Source organism: Musa acuminata, chromosome BXJ3-9 (assembly GCF_036884655.1).
Source record: "Musa acuminata AAA Group cultivar baxijiao chromosome BXJ3-9, Cavendish_Baxijiao_AAA, whole genome shotgun sequence".
NCBI classification, from domain to species: domain Eukaryota; kingdom Viridiplantae; phylum Streptophyta; class Magnoliopsida; order Zingiberales; family Musaceae; genus Musa; species Musa acuminata.
This window is the reverse complement of record NC_088357.1, coordinates 2,849,043-2,872,276: the sequence shown is the minus strand read 5'-3', so window position 1 is coordinate 2,872,276 and position 23,234 is coordinate 2,849,043. Positions and strand designations below refer to the sequence as shown.

The 23,234-nt window shown below is 37.6% G+C and overlaps 2 protein-coding genes across 3 annotated transcripts; both read right to left on the bottom strand.

The window, feature by feature from the left end:
- Positions 1 to 1,143: 1,143 nt before the first annotated feature.
- On the bottom strand, positions 1,144 to 4,200 carry LOC135649266 (protein THYLAKOID ASSEMBLY 8, chloroplastic-like). Of its 2 annotated transcripts, XR_010501210.1 has the most exons (3): positions 3,387 to 4,200; positions 2,631 to 2,718; positions 1,144 to 1,280 (listed from the first exon to the last, which is right to left on the bottom strand). XR_010501210.1 is itself a non-coding variant. In XM_065167472.1 (2 exons), the coding sequence occupies exon 1, from the start codon at positions 4,131 to 4,133 to the stop codon at positions 3,414 to 3,416; it is 720 nt and encodes a 239-aa protein (XP_065023544.1). In that variant the 5' UTR covers positions 4,134 to 4,200; the 3' UTR covers positions 2,581 to 2,718; positions 3,387 to 3,413. The 2 variants fall into 2 exon arrangements, 1 of the variants encoding a protein (XP_065023544.1); XM_065167472.1 differs by lacking the exon at positions 1,144 to 1,280 and having other exon boundaries at positions 2,581 to 2,718.
- Positions 4,201 to 5,023: 823 nt separating this feature from the next.
- LOC103996936 (E3 SUMO-protein ligase SIZ1) lies at positions 5,024 to 21,382 on the bottom strand. The gene is made up of 18 exons (XM_009418005.3): positions 21,248 to 21,382; positions 20,906 to 21,171; positions 19,606 to 19,686; positions 18,965 to 19,007; positions 18,142 to 18,220; positions 17,826 to 17,985; positions 16,365 to 16,498; positions 15,506 to 15,574; positions 14,071 to 14,158; positions 12,559 to 12,634; positions 12,164 to 12,237; positions 11,381 to 11,488; positions 8,663 to 8,824; positions 8,076 to 8,180; positions 7,922 to 8,002; positions 6,656 to 7,838; positions 5,496 to 5,865; positions 5,024 to 5,362 (listed from the first exon to the last, which is right to left on the bottom strand). Exons 2-17 carry the CDS (start codon positions 20,927 to 20,929, stop codon positions 5,720 to 5,722), a joined length of 2,613 nt encoding a protein of 870 aa, XP_009416280.1. The 5' UTR covers positions 20,930 to 21,171; positions 21,248 to 21,382; the 3' UTR covers positions 5,024 to 5,362; positions 5,496 to 5,719.
- Between the last annotated feature and the right edge of the window lie 1,852 nt (positions 21,383 to 23,234).

Genomic DNA, 23,234 nt, shown 5'->3' with positions numbered 1-23,234 from the left:
GTTGTTAGATACGATTAGAGGTTGCCTCTCATAGAAGGCCGAAGCATGCCTTGAGGGGGGGGGGGGGAGAGGGCAAACAAATGATAGAGAGTATACTGTCAACCAATCATCATCTAACACAACTGTAATATGGTGTCCAGGATGAAAGGAGAAGACAAAAGCTACCCTCCACCTGTTTGACCAGGTAGATAAGAGCTCAAGGCAAGCAATTATGGATTGTCCCTCTCCCCTCCCTTGTCTCGTGTGTGGATAAGAGATCAAGAAAAAACTGTTTGGAGGTGATCAAAGGTTACCTCTCATAAAATATTTTATTAATTTAATCGAAACCTCCTATGATCTTTTAGGACATATAAAAGAGAAAACGGGTTAGAAAAAATGATTCACTAGGGATCCGCAAGCAATCATTTCAGTAAAAACTTTATATCCGATGCAAATTACAAATAGACTTCACAAGGTCTGAACGATCGCACAACAAAATGTCTACTATATACCAAAATCCCCACAAGTGCTCACATGAAACAATCTTTGTTAATGGGCTATTAAGCCCATTGTCAGCCCTTTATATGCTGTGAAAAGCATGAACAAAACCTATCATATATAAAAGCTCATCTTCAACGTAATGAAAAAGGAATGATCAACTTTTTGATCACTCGCATCCACACTTATATACCTCGAGTTACTAACTTAGGTATCGAAAGGATCGAGCCAAGAAACCTCTCCCGACCTCGATCTTTACGTATGTGTCATCTCGAAAACTCGTTTTTACCTCAGATAATTCTACACATATGGGTTTATATCATATCGAGCTAATTGAGAGGTCAACAATTCCTTTCTTTAACACTTACGAAGATGTGATGTCACCTCATCTCGAGGTATGAACGTTTGTGCCCTTGCTAAACATGGCTATTCTATGCTTAGGGACCATATTAGTAAATATGAAGTCACCAAAATTCCATGTCAAAGCAGCCACAACATGCTTTTGGTACTTCAAAGACGAGACGCGATATGAACAGATCTCACACCTGAAACCCAAATCCATATCATGTATACATAACTCACGCCCGGAAACCAAATCCACACAGCGTTAATCGACCCGCATAACTCAAAAAGGAAATATCTCTGAACATAACTCACCTGAAAACCAAGGTTTAGCCCTCCAAACTTCCATAAGGATTGCAAATTTACCCATTTAGTTCAAGCTACGGATGATCGAACCAGTTGAGGGTTGCAATCACGACCTTCAGACGCTTGGTCCCATCTGCATCCCATGCTAACTTCCCCTGTAACAAGAAAAGAATCATCTTTGGACTCCAATAGTACAGCTACAGACAAAAGATAATAGGGTATCTGTATGAAACGATGCCCATTTTGCTGGCAGTATGATAGAAAATATTAGAAATCAGTTTCCAAAAGAAAGAATCATGTACTTCCTTAAGAGAACTCGCCGCCGTGCTACTTTCTTGGGTGTGCCTGGATGGATGACACCACCGCCATCTTCTCCGGTGGAAGAATTCGCCCCATTTCCGCGACTGCCTAAAACATTTGCTGGATCGGCGGAGATCGAGCGCGAGGATCTCGACAAATTCGTTAGTGAAGGAGAGGGCGAGAGATGCGCATACCGAGGAAGGGATTGAGATGAGAGTTCATGGCGAGGAACGGAGATGGGAGATGGGAGATGGGAGAGGGAGAGGGCGAGGTCGAGGTTGTGATGGGGATTAGGATGGAAATGGTATGGGAAGGGAAGTTAAGGGCAGGAGATTCGAATATATTGGATCAGCGAATAACAAACAATACGCACCCCACCCTGAAAATTTACCAAACCATGAAAAAAGTCTCTCCAAAAATTTTACCCTCTCGGTTGGAAGAATAAAATTAATATATATTATAAATCACTGCAACGTTAATATTTTTCATAATTATCGTTCTAAATTTCGATTGTATTCTTACAAAACTCCAAAGCATTTATATGTGCTTTAATAAAAACAAATCTAATTAGCTGGTAAAAATCAATATTTTATCAAAATATCTTACCTCGAATCTCATCATTTACCTTTTGCAACAAAAAAAAACCCATTAATTAATTTTAAATCGATTGTTATTTGAAATTCTAATTGATATTAACACTTCAAAATTTACAGATATATTATAATGATGTAAATATTGAGAGAACCAAGGTATGTAATATCGTACCGTATTGATGTTTCGAGGTTGGCTCGGTACGGTATGATACCAACGTACCGAACGGTACACCAGGGTGTATCGAATAGTTTTATATATATTTTTTTTTACATTGTAGCACTGCTACAGTGTAATACTGTAGCACTGTAACATGTTCCGTTCGGTACCGGACGGTCCGCGTACCGGTATGTCATCGGACTGGTACATATCGCCCATACCGGGTGGTACCATTGGGTACTGCATACCATGGAGAGAACTATATATTTTATTTTTTGAACTTCAAATTGAAGACTTATCATCAATATTAACCATACACACATATATAAATATCACTGGATGAACATAATGACAAACAATAAACTACAAGCTGATGCTAAAATGTTGGGATGTATTGTGGGCATATAGAATAAGAGAAATGGAAAACAAATTATAGGACAAGAACATGCAGAAACCTGTGCTCCATGATCCTCTTCATTATGAGGTGGAATCTATTAGATAATCATCTTCCAAGGCATCCCACTAGTTCATGTATATAATCTCCTGAACAACAGTAAAAAAAATCTAATTATACAATATAAATTCAGGAACATTTATAATAATGTGTAACAGGTAGTTTTCCAAAGTAGGAACTGCTCCATGGAGCTTATTGTGTTTGGTTGCATCTGCAGAAACTTGTGGCCACAATTATCATGTCCAGATTGCAAAGATTTTTTTTTTTTTCAGAGTGCCAAATTTGCATATCCTAATAATAATAATAATAATAATAATTTACCCACCAATTGTTTTCAAAAAGGTTGGGGAAAATACAATATGTTTATCCATTTAATTGAATGGAGTTTTCACATGCATAAAGAAATAAAGTACTATACAGATAATTCTTTGACATGTACAAGATTAACAATTAGATAGAGAATTAGTGTTACTTTCAGATTAGTACATATTTGCAGTTCTGCTTCCAAAACCAATATTAACATTATGTACAAATAGGCATATCATGTTCTCACTTACCATGCGATAAGTCTTGACTATCTCTACTTCCAAATTTATATATATAATTACTTAAGACATTTTTTTGGAGAAAAAATTCTATCATATTTCAGTCTCTACTCAGCCAATTTTAATTTTGGTATAACAGAACACTGGTGCATTATCGAATTGAAGAAAGACAGACAACTCTTCTATGTGTAGGATTCAAGAAAGAAACTGACCTATTTAATGTTCGTTCAAGCATTTCATCAAACAGGCAGCGGCTCCATGGGCAAACTTCCACACTCGTACCACACCTCAAAATCTCTCTCCACCTCTTCAGCAGCAGCATCCTCCCCCAATCTCCTCAACCCTCTTATCAGAAACTTAAACAAGAACTCGTCCGGCTCGAATCCCCCGCTCTTCAAATTCCCGTAAACATCTCTCACAAGCTTCGCCTTTTCAGCCGCCATCAAAGCCCTAACGAACCGAGAAATCTCCTTGGTATTCTCAGAGGAGATCCATCCCTCCTCATCCTCAAGCAGACAGGCCACCAGGGCATCGATTTCATCCGACGCACCGCACCTTGCCAAGCTGGACACCATCTCGGCGTAGAGGGCGAGGTCAGTCCGGTACCACGGCTCCCGGCGGGCGGCCGCGAAGGCCTTCGAGGCGAGGCCCCACTCGTTCTGGCGCTGGAGTTCCGCGAGTGCCGCAAGGAGGTCAGCCTTGATGAGGCGACCCAGGTCGACGGAGATGATGCGGTGGACCCTGGCCTCGTCGCCCGCGGCCGCGGCGCGCTTGAGGGCCTGGACGGCCAGGATGGCCTCCGTGCTGAGGGTCCGGCCACGGAGGAGCTTCCCGCGGTTGTCGCGGGGGCCGCAGGTGACAGGGGCAGCGAGTCCATGGCTCGGGCAGGGGAGCTGCTGCGGCGGCGGCGAGCGGCGTAGGAAGAGGAGGCGCGTGGTCGAGAGGGATAACGACGCCATGGGACCTCGGTCGCTTCGGCTTCGATCTTGACGTGTCTTATACCCATCGAACGGCGATGCATACCCTCCTCTTCTTCCATTTCAAGCTTCGTCAATGCATTTTCTTTCTATTATCTGATGCTTCACACCCATCTCCAAAAAAAAATTAGTAAAAGCATTAAGCCACAAATATGACTAGTCAACTAAAACAAGCTTCCATCAATAATAAACTCATGATTAGTTCCTGAAAGCATTAAGAGAAATCAGCAAAATACAACATAAATTATTCCTGCATCATCATAAAAGAAATTAGCAAACAATGATAACTGTACATGATCTTTACTGGAAAATTTGGGTCGGACCTACCTAAATAGCTAACCGGATCTCAAGTAACTAATCGGATTGGACTAAGCGGATCCGACGTGAAACCAATTCGTCAACACGTTTGCAAGGGAATCTGTCTGCCTACATTCTTCGGGTATGGGCCCTAACAGATCCTCGTTCGGATGCATAAAGATTTCCCTGATAACGGTATGAATCCTAGATCTATATAAACCAGACAGTGAGCTACAGGCTAAAACAAGCGGAGGCAACTCTACAAGCTCTCCAATGAGGATTACAAGTAGCTTCCGATCCAAAGCCTAAAAAAATATGCTGCAACGAATATGTATGACGACTAATGAGGTTTACAAGTACCTTCCGATCCAAAGCCTAAATAAATATGCTGCATGTAACAAATGTCGGCCAAAACCTCTGCCTCTGACACAATATGCAATTAGGCACTTGTCAGGGAAGAACGTCGCCTAAACATGACAGAGCAAGATGTGAAAGCACAAAGTTACCTAGTTTTAACATAAGAGCACAAAGTGAAGCAGGCTTCGAACTGATCAGGACAGGCAGAGGCAACAAGATGAAGATCCACATGACTTTGCACATAAGAATTATATTGAGAATATCAGAATTATACAAATCTATATGCTGATGAGGTAGAGAAAATCCCAACATGTACAGGAAGACCAACTATCATAAAGCCTTTCATTCCACCAATTCAATTGGCATTTGTGTCCTGCAATTTCTAAAAGCTAATGCAGCATTCTTTTAATAGCCATCATCAGAATTGATAAGCACAAAAATCCAGATCAAGCAAATCGAGTACGATATGCACACCAATCATACTTTGGCTTTACAACTTTGGAATGGCCTGCCGCAGAACCCCATTGTACAACTTGCTGCTTGCAACCACATTATGTCTGCAATTCAGAAAAAACAAAACAAAGTTACACAAAAATCCAGTCAATATGGAATAATTAGAAATTAATTAACACAAGAATAAATAAATAAATAAATAAATAATTCAAGCAAACGCCTTGAAAGTTGTCTCACCAGCAGGCAGGAAGCTTAACAATGATCGGGATTTCTGCTGACATATTCAAGCCACTTGCCCCTGAGATTAGGAACATTGACTTTTCTGCCTCACAGCAAGATAAATGTAGCCAGTAATCGCTTTGTGATTGAAAAAGAATCCTCGAATATCATGCAATCACCAAGGTGGAAAACCACCTCCTAGTCTTAAGAAAAATTCTATGAGCTAATTCTCCATTAGATGATTAATCAGAGTCTGTATTTATTGACAGATGCAATCGAGGCCTAGCGGACCGTCGCTGCCGGGGATGTGAGAAAGGATGATCAGACCTTTTATTCTTTGAATTTACTTTATCCGCTCTATTATCATTCATGCTCAGGAGTAAAGAAGCTGCATCCACATGGTGAGAAGCAAACTTTACTATAACAACAAAGCAATTGATAATTCATGCAAGAAATAAAATAATCATAAAGGGAAGAGCAATCACAAGATAATGACAAATGAAAGAACAATGAGATGAATCTCAGATACAAAAGCAAAAAGATTGGAATATGGAAGCCTGGGAGTCTGGTAGTATAAACTAGCAACCTAGACGACATTGACAGTGTTGAATAAAAAATAAAATTAAACAAAAAAGAAATGGAATGGGAATATTAGTGTGTCTAGTGTTGGTATTGGATGCGACTGATAGGTCCATATAGACCCTAAATGTGCAGCACTGGCACCTGCTGAGCATCATATAGACACTGTGCTACATGGTGCCTGTATGATGCTGATATGGCATACATTGGCATCAGACCAGCAGGAACAGGGCACTTACATGCCACATCAACAGAAATTAGACTCCAAAAGACATGATCCCATTGGTACATTTTCCATCACATTTTTAACATCAGGACATACTTTATATTTAATAAAAATGAAATACCACATGTATTCAGATTTATAGGTATTCTAGTTACAACCAAACTAAGTTCTTTAAATATCATATCATCCAAAAGCTATTCATGTGGGAAAAAAAGAGGTTGGGCCATCAGATCTTGTTGGGTACTATATACTATATAGAACCTCTAGGTAAGACATAAATTTGAAGTTTAAATTATTTCCAAGCCAATGACCTAAAACAGATTGATGCAGCATCAAGAAAAGAATGTGACTGTTTTATCGACTAGGTACAAACCAGCTCCATCTAATGGCTCCATCCTACTCTCCTTTGGTGTGTGTTGCTGCCCTGACCTCGGTCTAGTAGAAGGGGCAGATCCACCATCACCACCGGCAAGGGTGAGTGATATCCAATCATCAGAAGTGACCCCATTTGGCACTTCAGGGCGGTCATCCAAGTCATCCTGCAAAGGAATTCCAGTTGGTTGACTGGGAAGAAAAATTTGCAGAGATGGATCATCACTGCAAAACGGCAGTGGATTATCAACCAAGCTTTCATGTAATTCAGTACTCGAATGGCAAGTAGAACGATTTTGCATTCTTGAAGTGTCTCCTAAACCAACATTGGATGCTAAGCCATAGACATCAGTTAGTACACAGCCAAGGGAATTATCTGAATCAACTAAAGGATCTTGCACTTCAGCATTTGCTCCAAATAGCTGGAAGCCAGGGCCTGCCTGAGGGCTCGCATGTATATGCCATAGTGGCATGGCAAAGTCATCAGTATTATTGTCCAACAAAATGGAGCCAGAAGTTCTCATCCCAAGAGCAGTGGATTCAGGGAATCCCTCTGAACCTCTCGGAGGGCTGGGAAAAGGAATTTCACTATCAACAATTGCACGAGTATCATAAGTTGTTTCAGGAGAAATTAGTGACGGATTATCTTCATCAGAATCACTGAGGACAATAACATCTGGACTATTCCGTGGTGATGAATGAAATGTATTCCCAACAGCATATGTTGACTCAATATTTAGACCTGGAGAACTAGGCTCATGGCGACGGTTCAAAGATAAACCAGAACACCCTGCAGCCTCTTGATTGACAATTAGATCTTCCACATCTCTATAACTACCAGATGCACTACTGCTCATAGGCATGATTTGACAATGACCTTCAAGCTTGTTGAAGTCATGATTCTGAGATGATTGAAGACTCGTGCTGTCAGGTTTACTAAATTCCCATAATCCCTTCCGGTTTCGCTTCAGTTTCAAACTTCTATGCACCTCTGAAGTATCTTCCTGCTTAATCTGCTTTAGTTTCTCCAAGTCAGGTTTCACCTCTGTACATGTGTTGACACAAAGGGAACCATCAGGCATATGCCATTTAGAAAGATCGTTAAATTCATTTTCATTCCTAACACGCCAACAACCATCAGGTTTCACATCAATCTCATTTACATCTTCTCCACAATTTTGCAACTGTATCACCAAAATGAAAAGAAGCGTTCAGTAGTCACACTATTAAACCAACTGAAACTTGAAGGATTGACAAAAGTACCTACCAAGGAAGTAATGCAATTGAAATATGGGTCAACAATGATGTTTTCAAGGGAATAGTTCTTGAGACATATAGGACATTGCCACTGCATGAGGTAAACATATTTCTTAGTGCAGAAAAGAAAAAAAGAGTAAGATGCAATTGTTCAGAAGTACAACCTTCCGAGAACGCTGATTAAGTTCCACGAAAGTTTGTAGATCGAAGCACCCCATATGAACACAAGGCTTAAACCTGCCGGCTATCCTCATCCGAGAACCACTCATCTGCAAATCAAAAGGAGAGGAAGTGAACTTCTGCATATTTAAAATTTTAAAATCAGTGAGATGAGCTATTTCAGCATTTTGTTGGGTACAATATGGCTCAGCATGATATGGTTAGCAGTTAGCACAAACCTATGCTGGTCAAATCTGACCAAAAATTAGCCTGACCTAACCAAAGTAGAGAAGAGCCAGCAAGGCTCAACACAGCTAGGTGCAAAACCCCAGGCCAAAAAGACAATCTTTTTTTGCAACATGAAACAACGGAAGTTCAGTGACCAATATATCCAAAATGAACTTCCTGTATGTAAGTGCAAAGAAATTCAAATGATTTTTTGTTTAAAGACAGGCATGATGTCAATTAAAAGGTTAAACAAATCTCTATTGGTCTCGAAACACAAGGATGCAGCAAGTTACTAATACTCGTGCCTCAGTCAACTAGTCTTATACATGACACTATGAGCACTAGTTTGTACACTTCCACTTACAGGACAACGAAGACTGATTGTGACAGAATTAGCTACCACTTCTAAATCACTATCACTGTCAGCATTTTCTGTAGCAGCTCCACCACCAATGCAGCGACAAACACGAGCAAGAGCATCTTCAAAGCGCTCACCATCTCCTTCCTTTGGAACCAAACCAAGAACCTAGAAACAAAAAATAGGTCCCATAAAGAAAGAGCCAATCAAATCAAATAAGTAACAAACTATCTACATAAAAAAATAAGCAACAATTTCAAACAAATAGGATCAGATGCTCAAAAAACACATTAAATAGTAATTATCTCAGTACCAAACATAACTAGAACACTTCAATTATGCGAAACAATTGTGCAAGTTTTCTTTTCCTTGCAAACTATCAGAAAATAGGAATAGATCACAATGAAATGCATTTTAATTGGAAGTCCCTAATAACATTCAATAGTATCTACCGCATGATCATTAAATTTCAAGGCTTAGCATATGGCTTATAGATAGAAGCAAGGTTCGAAATACCGTACCGTACCGGTGTTTCGACGTTCGCTCGGTACGGTACGGAACGGTATACCGAGCGATATACCGTTCGGTATATATATATATATATATATATATAAAACTCGCAGACAGTATATATATATATATATTAATATATATATATTATAAAAGATTATATATATATTTATATTTTTTTATTTAAAAGCCGACGTCGCATCGCCTCGACGACATCGCCTCATATATATATATATATATATATATATATATATATATATATATATATACGAATTGGCGTCTCGGCGACGTCGCCGAGCCTTTTTTTAAATATTTTTATATAAATATAAATATAAATATATATATATATATATTATTTTATTATTATTATTCGTTCTGCCTGGTAATGGGCGGTCCGCATACCGGTATACCGTCGGACCGGTATTATTCAGTATTGCCTACCTTGGATAGAAGTAATCATTCATGCAAGACGTTCCAAAACAACAACTATCAAACTTGTCCATAACAAAAAGCCATAAGTAATTTAAACTGTATGGGAAATGAAGATAATTTCAGGCAGTTAATCCACTTAAAAAGATTTCTAATCCAATTTTCCATTATTTTTTTCTTATCAGATTAACTTTTGCATGTGATCCAGAACTCCTAAATTCCTACATTGAAGTTTCACCTCGTCGATGTCATTCAATTTTATTAGATATAAAACAACTAAAAAAAATAAAATCGGTAGAAATTTTCTACTCCAGAGTCATCCAGAAAGGGGACAACTTCTTAAAACAACAAAGCACCAAAACAATACAAACAATAAACAATTCATAGGTTTCAGATCTTCGACTATTGCTTCTATTGACCCAATTTTATATATCAAACTAATTATTTAGTAAGATCAAAACAACTTATCTAATGCAGCAAGCAACCCAGTTAACTAATTCAATATGTATTGTAACGCAAAATAATGAATCAACCAACACTACCCACAGAGATGCAATCCAAACTAAGTGGTCTTCCTCAACACTGCGTTTTGGGATAAAAAAGAAACCATCAGTTAGCTTCGAGAGGATCATGCTTATTATTAGTGATGCCTGTCCAACTTCATATTTTATCATTCCTTGATGTATCTAATAAACAGGTTCCCATTTTGTCATAAGATTCTAAAACCTTTTATGAATTAAGAAGAATACGAAAAAGAATGCCACAAGTCCTGATAGGATCCAAGAAAGAATGAAACTTAAGAAACTTCAGAAATCAAAATACTATCACAGAAACTTCAGAAGTCAAAATATTATCACATCTTAACAACTTGTTTGTAAAAACCTGTCAACTGTGAGCATAATGCATGCTGTGATATATTAAACCCATAATAATAATTGGCACCATGGACCACAGTTTCATGGTCGCTAGCTGGACTGGTACATACCAGTTGGTAGCGGTATACCAGTAGTCCAATACACCAGTAGGTACTATCTTTTGAATAAGAAGAAGAAAGAGAAGAGGAAAGGGCAATGGAGGAGGAGGAAAAAGGAGGAAGGAAGGAAGAGAAAGAAGAGGAGACAGTGGAGAAAGAGGAAGAGGAAGAGAAAGGGGAAGAGGAGGATAACAGAAGGAGAAAGAGGAGGAGAAAGCATACCTATCGATGGTGCATGATAAGCAACTGGTGGCTGCACGAGGCAAAATGGAAAGGACTCCCATTCGGGGCAAAGAGGGCTCACATAAATTATGTTCTTAAAATTTTCCTTTTTAAGGTTCGGATCGGACTGCCCAAGACAATGGCAGTCCACATGAAGTATGCACTTCCCGTTTTGTACCGGTCCAGGCGAAACATCAAACACTGGTTGGTGCAATGCAGGGTAAGTTGCCATGAAATTCTTCTACATTAACTAAGCCGCACACCAATTTTATCATGTAGATTAATCATTAACCAATATTTCAGAAAAATAAATGACTCAAAACTGGAGCCAGGTTAACAGTCATATTCCCTCTTACCAGCTAACAAGCCACAAGAGTCCAAAATATTGGATCCAAATAAAAGAAGACAATCAAACAAATAGAACATATACAAAGAAGGCAAAATAATATAATTAGGCACAATAGCTCATACTAACAGCACATAATGATATTTCCACACGTAATATAAATAAATAATCTAACAGGCATCTCAGTTAACTGATTATTTGAGAACTGTCATGGGGAACAAAGTCAAATTATTAGACAAATTACCTGTTGTATTGACCGCCTTTTTGCAAGTCTGATTCCAAGACAGAATACTCGAGCATCATGCCATGATAAACAAATTTTGTTAATTCCTTCCTTGCTGCATGTGGTGACCTGAATAAAGCAACCAAATGATAGGTGGACAACCAGGTCAACGTATAGATATACAGGGAGTTACAAGTTGCTTAAAAAGCAATTTAAAGAACTAGGTCCTAATTTGAAAAACCATGAGTAGTTCTCTGCTAGGAATTAATAATAATTCCACCATTTTGTTATAGGTTGTCTCCAAAAAGCCTGGCCTACAGTCTACGCACCAAACTAGCCTTAGGATGCTTAGGCTATGCAAATGAAGACCATCATATGCACATAAACTGGTGTTACAAATTTGCATATACACAAATGATGATCTAAAAGGTCCTGTGTTGTGCAATTGCAAAACTTCATCCAACAACATTTAAGGCACATGGAATTGCAAAATATTTAGTAGTGGTTTTAAAATATATAATTTCAATAAATTTACTGATTGGGCTGATACCTAGGCACCTAGACTATCACCTGGGCCTTAGATTACATCCATGGCCTCAGATAACCAAGGCAATTAACACCTATGCATTCCACCAGATTCTTCACGGCTTGCCATTCCATACATGAGAAATTACATCACATTTACACATGAAATTATTGATTTAAGGAAAATAAATTTACATTTACTACAAGTTAAGATCAATGATCAAAGCATCTATAATTGTAACAAGTACTATGAGCCTCTCAAGGAACAAAGAGACTGACCACAGGACCATCATCCCGACCATTTATACCCAACAACTGTGACCCTTGTCTCGTAACCACTCGGACTGCATCTCCTGCAGGAAATGGAAACATCAGTCTGATCAAGCAAATCAATCTGCAACTTGAATGTAGACACATATAACATGCCCATATTAGTCACCATCCTACAAACATGTTATTAATCTGCTTTTTCAGCAGTCACACTAGTTGTTACTTATGCTTCGTAGTCACTAGGTCACAGTGCAAGTCTTACACAATGAACAAAATCCTGAAAGTCAAAGAAGCAATAACTTAGGGGTAAATGAGGGACCAAGAATGTTCAAACACAATGATACATCAACAACAAAATCATGACATATTCCACCAACTGATGTAAGGGCAAATTTCTTCCATACCGTTGACTTGCAGCTCTGCAAATTGTGGCCATTGCATTCTAAATGGAACCTTATCATTGAGTAGTAGACACCAAACCTGCAAAACATCACACCATTAAACTCATTGTCCACCATAGCCTCTTCTTCCTCCATATTGACCATCAAGTGGTGATCATGGAGTCCACGGTCATGATGGCGACAAAAGGTGGTAGTGGTAGGGATACTTGGGGTGGTCTTCATGGCTAGCAGGAAATGCAATAGTGGTGGCAATGAAGGTAATGATGATGATAACAATGGTGGTGATGGTGGTGGTAGCGAAGGTAACATGGTGGTGATGGTAGAAGACAGTTGTGTCACAAGCAGGGTGGTAGTAACAAAAGCAGAGGATGGATGTGAACCTAGTAGTGATGGCAAAGAAATTTATGATCAAGTACTAGTAGCGGAGATTATGATGATAAATGGGAGGATATAGAGGCTGCAGCACTGGATGGTGGCCAGGTGAAAGTGAAGAAGAGGAAGATAAACCACAAATTAAAGTGTGAATTCAAATAACAGAATAATAAAAAAATATCTCAATGCAACATGTTTAGAAGACTGAAAACTGTTGGAATTTTCAAGTGTGTACAGATGACATCTTGAAAGGTATATATCCAAACACATTTTTCTAAACTGATTAACATATACATTTAGTGATAAAAAATATGCTAACAGCTGTAAAGCATTAAATGTGTTATTACATTATTCCGGCAACTCACTGTTGTCATAATCTTGTAATTATGGATTAGCTTCTGCAAGTACAAAAAATTAAGAAATTAGGTTGATATGCTAGAGGTCCTTCAAATGCTTCTCTTGCCATATACGAGGGACCAATTGCTGTCACTATACCTTTTCCAGCTATGTGAATACTTGACATGTCCTGTGCCATGATTCCTATAATGGAGGATCTCAGGAAACCGTTTTTTAAGGGACGTTGCAACAATCAATTCAAGATTCGACGGTGATTTTGATATAATTATTTCATAATGTTTTCTCTCTAAGTCATAACTATATGCACATGATAAGATGCTGATTAAAAGTTCTCCATTTACAATTAAGCATCAGTAGTGAGTCGCAGCTAAGTTGCGAATAATCAGCCTCATTGAAGAAACGAGTCATAAATCTGTCACAGATTACTTCATGTAAATGCAAGCAAAGATGGAACATGTTAGTTCTTATTAGTGCAAAAAACCCACTGGCATGTGTCAATAACAGGCATATGCACCATCATGTGGTTCCAGCTGGCACATACCAAGGGGGGGCCATATATGCAAGCTTACCCCTGCAAGGAGGTTGTTTGAACAGCTCAAATCCTGATCACCTAGTTCACAAAGGAACAATCTTACTATGACACCAAGACATATCCTATTGGACTCTAATTTGAACATTTGGTCTTCTTAACCACGACAGTACATATGAACCAACTGGTAGAGTCACATTTGCAAAGACTCAAACTCCAAAAACCAGTGATTAAGAAAAACGAGAACAGAAGCCAACCTGGAGATCATATTCAGCTCTCTGTAACGATTCTCTATGTGCTCTTGACAATTGAAATGTCCTTTCCACATTTTGTGATGTGCTTGTACTGAAAAAATTAGAAGCAAAAAACATAACAATGTAATCGACAAAAGGATAGAGAGGTATACGGAGATTAACATGAACCACAAAAAACCATCACTTCTGCAAAATCAGCTGATCAGTAATAAAATTTGTGTAAAACACAGCATAGTCATAAAAAGATTACAACACAAATATAAATTTCTTGCATAAATTGATAGACAATCACAAAAAAGAACACACTTATAAAAGTACTCTAGTTTATTAAACCTTCAAAAATCATAATGAGATTTATACCAAATCTTGTATTCCTCACATAGTAACACTATTATTAGCTGCAGCTCTGCAGTCAAGTTAGATATTCAGAATTCACACTTCCTTACTCTTCCAATATTATCAAAATTTAATAAAATTCGAGCAGTTTTTGGCTGGAGTTCTATAAAATACTCATAATGGTTCATTACTTATGAGATTATGTCCTTTGCCTGGTAGCCTTCTTTTCTTCCACAATCCATATGTGGTACTTACACATGTAACCAGAAACGTCTTACAACATTGGTAACTCATAATCTTTTAGAAATTGAAAGAAGAAAGGAAAATGTCATAAGTAATCAACAGATCATTCAGACGAGACTCAATTGTTTTGGGGCGCCTAATTGTAAAGGTTGCTGACCCAATAAAGCAAAATATACAGGCACCCCACCACCTCAAAGCAGAATAGTAACCAAACATGTTTATGATCATGAATACAGAATATAAGAAGAATAGATGGAAAGAGAAATGAGGGTTGATTTGAACCATTCCTGAGGAAGAAAACCATTCATTGGCAATCTGACAAAGGACATTGAACAGTAGCAATTTAATAAGTTCATGTGATTGTCTTTTTTGTTCCAATTTTCTAGTTACTGTAGCAAAGAGTGACCAATAAATTGACTCGCCTAGATATATAGTCACATTCATGAACTCAACAACAAAAAGGTAAAGCATGAACTCTCAGAGAGAGAGAGCAGGGCGGCCGGCGGCGGCGGGGGCGTGTGGAGAGAAGAGGATCCGACTTCAAAAAAATATTCTCAGATAGAACTTACTATAAGCAAGAGAATATCACATCGATAAAAGAGGGAATCAATTTGGGTTGCTGGATATACAATAAAGTCAACTTTCCATCTTACAAATCACTACTCTAGAACATGCAATGTTCAAAGGCATATGATAAGAAGTTTAAAACCTAAATTCCAAAATTCAAGCAAAGATGACATCTTGAGACAGTTCACATTCGAGCATTATTCTTTTCTAAAGTCAAATGATCAAGTGTTTATGACTTTTTTTAATTCATGAATATATGTATATGCAAAGTGATTTCTAACAGAGTACTCACCCATCAGCAGTGACTCCAGAGGATGTCAACTTTATAGGAAGCAATGGATGCCCTATCGTTATCCAGAACCTGTATCTCACAAGGATGGCACTAGCATCAACAATCTATTAAATGTCTTGTGAAAGGTACAGAAAGAGAAAAAAAAGGGGGGCAGATAGGACAATAAGATTTGTACATCTTTCATAGAAGAAACTTGCTGAAATACAAGAGTCCTATCTTAGCTATCAATGAGTAGTCTAAGTTTTTTGAAATATCTTATCCTAATCAAGCCAATTCTAAATGGCCTTATCTTTTTATAATTCATTCCTACAGCTAGTGCTTCAGTTCCATTTTAACTAAAAAATTACAGTGATCAAATACAGCTTGCTCCTCCAATTTTCTTTTTAAATAATTTTGCATGGACAATCATGTCGACAATCTCATCAGTATCATATCAACCTCTCTAATTCATGTCGAGTCAGTCAGATAAACGTTCAAGCAATTACCACATATCAAAGCTTGTACTGACTAACAACTATGCGCCCAACCAAACTTGCTATATGATATAGATGAAGACATGCATATTAATTTACAAAAGAAAGGCAGTGCTAACTGAGTCTGACTAGAATCATGTGTTACACAATTTTTAAGCAGGTAATAGCACGATATACCATGTTCAGAACCCAAATCTATATTAAATAGAGTATAGCTCATTCTGAAAACAAACATCAGAATCTTGATGGGAGTACACTGTAGAGATATACCAATACTGTCTGAAACCACTCATAAATAAGCTAGCTGAGATTCATTGTAAAACAATGGAGCTTATGCTTAAGAACATACTACTTGTAATATAAGAAGAGAGATAGGCATGACATACGGATCAGCCCTCTTGATTCTGCATATTTCACAATAAAAGCGAGGAGGAAGTTCAGGTGAAGCACCCTCTAAAGTTCCCTCGGGCATAATAACACATCCTATGTGCTGCCACACTCGACATCGAGGATCTTCACACTGTAATCAGCAAATGCAACTGTATAGATGAATATTTATAAAAATCTAAAGAATAGTTTATCACAGCAAAGAATTACATGTGCTGGGCATAAAATAATACCTGGAAAAATAGTAAGAGAACATTTGAGGGAAACAACCGAGTAACAGGAGTCATCAATGTCCAAAAAAAAAGATTTTTGGCTCTTAAATGAAGAATACAAAAGAACATAAAAGTTAAACAAATAAGTTGTGATCTATCCAGCCTACCCGGACCAGAAAATTAGAACCCTAGAAATCTCTGTAGATAACTAATAGTCACAAAATAATAAACAATTCAAAGGGGAAAAAAATGCAATTAGCAGAAAAACACAAAGTACATCAAATAGAAAGCAATGATAAACTAGAAAAAAGATGCAAGATGTGCAAAGGTTGGAAATAGGCAATTTGCTCCACATACTCAGTCCAAGCATTCAAAAGTAAAGCATTTTCCTCATACAAAAATTAGTCAATGAAGAAAAATGCATCAACAACTACAATTAAATTGAAGTTAAAATTTACTGATGTTCTGAAAACATAAACGGTGATATTGCTACGTCACACAGTCATAACCAATAGATAAGTCATGACAGCATAAAAAAGAAGACAGAAAATTCTGATCTTAACAAATAATTAAGGATGACTGTATTAGTTTTAGGATCTGCAGAAGTTAATTTCCTATGTATGTCGTTACAACCATTGAAGCTCATTCCAGAACCATACTCAACAAAAACAACACATTTTAAGCATTGTTTAGGGTCAACTAATTTTGTATATAATATTGTGTAATAATTTTAGGAGTGCAATAATAGGTTATATATAATCAACAATGCAAGATCTTGACTTTCTATGATGCTATAATTCACAACTAAGGAAATCGTAAAGAAAGAACTGATAAGAAACAGCATTATATACAAAATAAGTGCATGGAGATAACACTCGAAGGATAATACAAACATAAGGACCCTGCTAAGTTATTCATAATAGCAAAAGATGATCAGATCAATAAACCCATCATGAATGATGGACAGTTATAAAAAATATAACACTGGAAGCAAGGAGATACAACATAACATTATGACACAGCTGACAAAGAAAAGAAGGCATGCAACATCCCCAAAGAAGAACAGACTTCATATGGAACCAATAGCCTTCATGAACAGAAAAATAATTCGGTAAAATACTAAGAACATGACGTAATCATGAAAGTGATTTGAATGTTTTACAGGCTCTGTAACTTATGAATTAAAGAACATGATGCTGCTGAAGATTACTTTTAGGATACTGAAAAAGACAAAAGGAGCAACAGTACCTGAATGATTGAATCACTAGTTAGTGAGCTCCCACAGAGGCAGCGAACCTTCATTTCCAGACAATAATCATCAATTTCCTCTTTAGGCTTTACCTGATTGAAATCTGTGGTGCTAGTACTCTTGGATGCTAAGTCTGTAGCACCAGAAACTTGCATTTTTCTGCAGACATTATCCACAAAGACATGTAATTTGAACAAGTGAAATTTGTCATTTCTATTCATCTAATTAGCAAGTTGGTCATTCTAAGGTTTGGCACATTTGATAAAATATTTAAAATGGAAAGGCAACATAGATAAGGACCAAAATTATGATCACCTGTAAGTATCATCAATTATCTTAGCCACTTCATCTTTCCAGAAAGGATTTTTCTTTCCCCAGACCTGTGACTTGGGAACTGTAGAAGGGTTAACACTCTTCAAAGATGTCTTGGGAAAAAGAAGAAAAAAAAGACTTGAGAGGAGGTGAGAGCATAAAAAACCAACAAAAATATATGAAAGAATACTGCCTAGTCAATAAAAGAATGATGTATGACCAAAGAACAATAATTTTGGAACTAACATGCTGGACGAGCAAATACATGTACACAAAGTATCTGAGAAATCCATGTTCCTATTTATATCTGGTTCGAGGAATTTCAGCACGAATTGTTATATCAGCTCCTCGTCTTATATCTCATTGTTAAGAACTAAAAGGGAAATGAATGTAAAATTGTAAGCTTATTGAAGTTTAAGACATGCTCAAGCGAGTATACATGAGAAATTGAAGTTTAGAATACTGTTGTAGGAAAACACTTAAATGTTACATATGGCAACAATGAACACGGAATACTTGAACACAATGAAAATTACTGGACATTCATTTCTTGAAAGAAAAAGAAGAGGAACTAAAAGGCCTGAGTACACAACTTCAAGCGACAATAGCTTTAATAACAATCCCTCTTGAAGAATAAATAGCAAATATATGAACAAAGAAAACAACTCTAAGGATGAGAAGACCATTTAAAATTTTAAACAATAACTAGACCATCTAGATGATAATAAGATTATCTCAGAAAGTCAGAAGTATGACAAAGTAGGTAGCACCACATTTATGTTATTTGTTCTGATGAAACTACCATGACTAAAGTGTACATGACTACCTTGTTCATCTGAAAGTAGTTGTAAAATCCTATTCACAAGGTCCTGCATAGCAACAAAAAAAAAATTAAAAATGAACTACAAAATTAACAGTTCATAAGATATCAAAGCACAAAGAAAAGACAGACTATAGGATGCAAGATGAGATGGCTAAATATTAACGAATTGAACCACTGGCACAATACATTTTCATGAAACTTGTCATATTGACTATTGAGTATTCTTACCCAAATAGATATCAGACAGTCCTCCAGGAAAAGTTAAGCAATACAACAGAATAGTAATGCCAATGTCAAAGCAGCAAAAGAATTGCTATAAATAGAATAAGTAATGTGAACACATAACCATTGATGTACCAAACAAAAAATTTAGCTATAATGATTTCTATGTACCTTCAAAGTTATGCATCGCTTTCTGTAATGAAAACTATTACTAGCCAATTAAGACCAATTAAGCACAAAAAAAGAAATATGTTCTCGGCAAAGCAGCAAGTTGCTTGACTTTTAATTATTGTGATGCCCTACTTATCCCAAATGCATCATTCCATGTCCCTACGGCATTGTCATATAACATTTCATATTTTAGCTCTGAGAATAAAGAACTGTTAGAATATTTTATTAGAAGGAAAAGAACAAGTGCTGACCTGCTTCTTTCCTTGCTTTGCAAGACCTAGTTGAGTCAGCACATCCTTAAGCTCTTTTATTCTGAAGTATGCCAACTTATCCTGATGTAAAAGGACAGAGACATCAATGCAGAGGACAAAAAAGGAAAGCCTTCTAGACAATCAAATTGGTCAAACTATTCACAGAGAAAAATAATTAAATGAGGTTCCTGAACTTAAAAAGGCTACTTTACAAAAATTACAAACTGTATGCATGCATACATGTGTATAAAGTTATCCTCCCCAGACCCCACAGTTAGCAAGAATGGCACTGGGTTTGCCCTTTTTATGTATGCATATATGATAAGCTAGTGCAACAAGCAAACAGTTACAAACGACCTTGATGCAATGCATAAAAGCTGTGTTCATGAAGTAATGTCAGAAGCAATTACTCTCTATTACCACTTACAAGCAATGAAACAAATATAATCTGGAGTAAATTGTAGCTAAATGTCAATAGAAAACAAAGTCGTAAACAACCCTAGATAAGTGCTCCAAGACAACAACAGACACAGATAAGAATTAGAACAGGTCTACTACTTTTCGCTATAGTTATAGTACTAATGTAGGCCACAGGTATAGATATAGCATAAAAGGTAGCCAATACCTATACCTAAAAGATTGTATCAATATCAAACACCAAGGTCGAGGATGAAGAAATGATGAATCTCTTTTTTGGCACATCTCGAAAGCATTGTCCATCTATTATACTGATCCAAAAACATGGGGGGGATAGATGGAAATTTCACCACACAGTTATATAATGAACTTAAAAAAAATTATATATATCCTTGCAAAAGTTCAACATCATCCTGTTTGGCACATTTCCGTGTTGCTTTTAAAAGAATTCATATCTATAATCAACAGTTACAATCAACATTAACCCAAGAAGAACATAACTAATGCATGCTTCAGAACAATAATCTAATTAGCTTAGGATGTTCTCATACCATATTAGATTAAGGCATATAGTAATCAGCAAATTAAGTTCAATGCGTGAGTTAACTACTAGGAAGCTAACTAGAGACCAATGCATTATATATTCAGAATATCAGCAATGTAGTAGCAAAGAGTTAGCAGAAAATTCCATTCGAAGGCCCAATTTTTTGCCTACGATTCTCGTTTCCAATCACAAACTCAGCTAAGAAAAAAGACCAATAGATGAAAAAGAAAAATCATCTCAACACAACGTCATAATCAGACGGCACATGCATTCAAGAAAAAGAAATGGTCCCAGCAAGCAATTATAAAGCAAAAGAGGACGACACCAAATTAACAATACCCTGCAACTGGTAACCAAATCCATCGATCCAAGAGTCGCCACCAAAGGGAGCAATCAGCCCACCAGAGGAGCAGCAAGAAGGCAGATAGGGCCGCGATCGGCCGATCTCCGACGCCAATTCAAAAACAAACCAAAATTCTCTCAATCGAGCGCCACAAGAATATATTCTTCCACCCCACTCCGAAGTCTATCTCACCGAATAGAAAGCGGCGGATACCCAGCTAGGGTTTGCAAGGGACCAAAAGGATTCACGAAGAACGGCGGACCTGTGGATCGACCGATCAAACAGGAGATTATAGATTGCAACCCTAGGGAAGAACCAGGAAAGCGGCCTGCATTTACTTGTCAACGTCGCCGCGATGAACCGCCCCGTTCCAATTCGATGTTGCGGGTTGGGCGGCGGCGTTGCACCGGATCCACAACCCTATGTGCGAGGGCGACGGGTGGGGCCGGTCGCGGCCTATCGAGAACGAGGTGGGGGTTTCTGCGCCGTCGGAGCAGACCGCTCCTCTTCGAGATTCGCAAAATGGCCGAAAGACGCGATCGCACCGTCCTTTACGTGGGGGGTTCTCCGCCGTCGGATTGAAGCGCTCCGCTTCGAGATTTGCAAACGCGGGAACTCAACGGCCGAAAGGCGCGATCTCACCATTCTTTACATGGGGGGTTCTGCACCGTCGGAATGGATCACTCCGCTTTGAGATTCGGAAACGCGGCAACTCGACGGCCGGCTTCGGACCCGTACACACGATTGCGATTGGGTTTGTTCCCGGGCACACGAGTCCGCACACGTCGCCACGCTGTCATGTCTCACCGACTTCGTCACGCCGCAGCGTTCTTTGACCGCTATATTGGATAGGTGGGTGGGCGAACGGCTGAGACCGGAATCAGCAACAATGGGTAGGACAGGCGGTTACTTCCGTCAGATGATGCTTGTGCGGTCGAGATCGCTGGAGCTCAAGTAGTGGGGCTGCGGTTCGTTGGCCCCCGCCTCGACTCTTGAAACGTTGGAACCGCGTCCACGACCCGCTAGTTCACCAGCACGCGGGGCGACACGTAGTCGATGCAGGAGGAGCCACGTACGCAACCAGTGTCTGCGGGGCCCAAACTTTTAATCACATGGAACGTAGAGTGCTTGATTTGCGGAATCTCATCATCAAACAGCGCAGTCAAATAAACGGAAAAAATTATTATTATTTTTAAAAATATATTATCAACGTCTCAGACTCCATGTGTCGCCTCAATCATCGTTCTTGCGAATTCATTGAACCCCAAGGGCATCATGCGTACACAAGACGAAGGCCAATAGGATTAGCAATAAAAGAAAAAAAAAAAAAAAAAAGGAAGAAAACTAACGGTAACATTCACTATGCATATGAAGAAGGTGAAGTGAGACAACTAGCGAGCCTTACATATCCATACGTGAAAAGATCGGATCAACTCATATATAAAGGCACAAGCAAATAAGGGAGGATCGTCGACTATGATCGATAAGAGTATAACGATTATTTAAAAAATATATATATATATTATCTAAATTTTTTTAAAAATTAAAGTGGCATTTAAAAACTCTTCAACTTATGGGTTTGTTATTATTTATCACTCTAAACTTAAGTTTACTAAACGAGATGTAAAAATGATCGATGATGGTGAAAAGGGGCTTTTAGCTATTTCGAACATTAAAAGATATCAAATTTGGTTCATCAAGTATTCTGAAAAGTGGATGGCTGGCTATATCACATGGATGTAACAGAAGAACTGTATTTCAAAAGTTCACAATCTTTTTCGTCTTCTAATTTTTAATAATTTTAAATATATATATATATTAAAAATAAGTAAATAAAAAATATATAATTTTACAAAAAATTCATATAGTCCAAATATATAATAAATAATATATGATAATATAAAATAAAAATATATAAAATTTAAAAATAAAAATAAAATTTCAGACTTGTGAGAAAATGGATGACACAAAAATTAAGAGAATGATGAGAAAATGATGATTAAAATTTCTATTATATAATGATGATTTTATGATTTTAGATAATATCATAGAATATTTTAAAATTTTCAAACATTATATGTAGATGCTGAAATGTTTTTGCTATTCTAACATGGTATCAATATTTGAGCAATTTCAATATAGCATCTAAGTTAAATATAAATTTTTTTAAAAAAATTATCAAACATCAATTCACATAACAAAATATGCAAAGACGGGGATGAGAAATCCCCATTGAGGTCCCCAATATTATACTAATTAATCTATCAAATTTTAAAAAAATAAATTAAGCATACTAAATTTTATTAATAATAACAATAATATTTG

Bases quoted from the DNA above. Each gene is read 5' to 3' on its own strand.
- LOC135649266 (XM_065167472.1), bottom strand. From the start codon at position 4,133: ATGGCGTCGTTATCCCTCTCGACCACGCGCCTCCTCTTCCTACGCCGC.
- LOC103996936 (XM_009418005.3), bottom strand. From the start codon at position 20,929: ATGGATTTGGTTACCAGTTGCAGG. The intron at 12,238-12,558 runs GTATGGAAGAAA...CATTTCCTGCAG, and splicing joins TGCAGAGCTGCAAGTCAACG to GAGATGCAGTCCGAGTGGTT. The intron at 8,003-8,075 runs GTTGTACTTCTG...TACCTCATGCAG, and splicing joins TTAATCAGCGTTCTCGGAAG to TGGCAATGTCCTATATGTCT.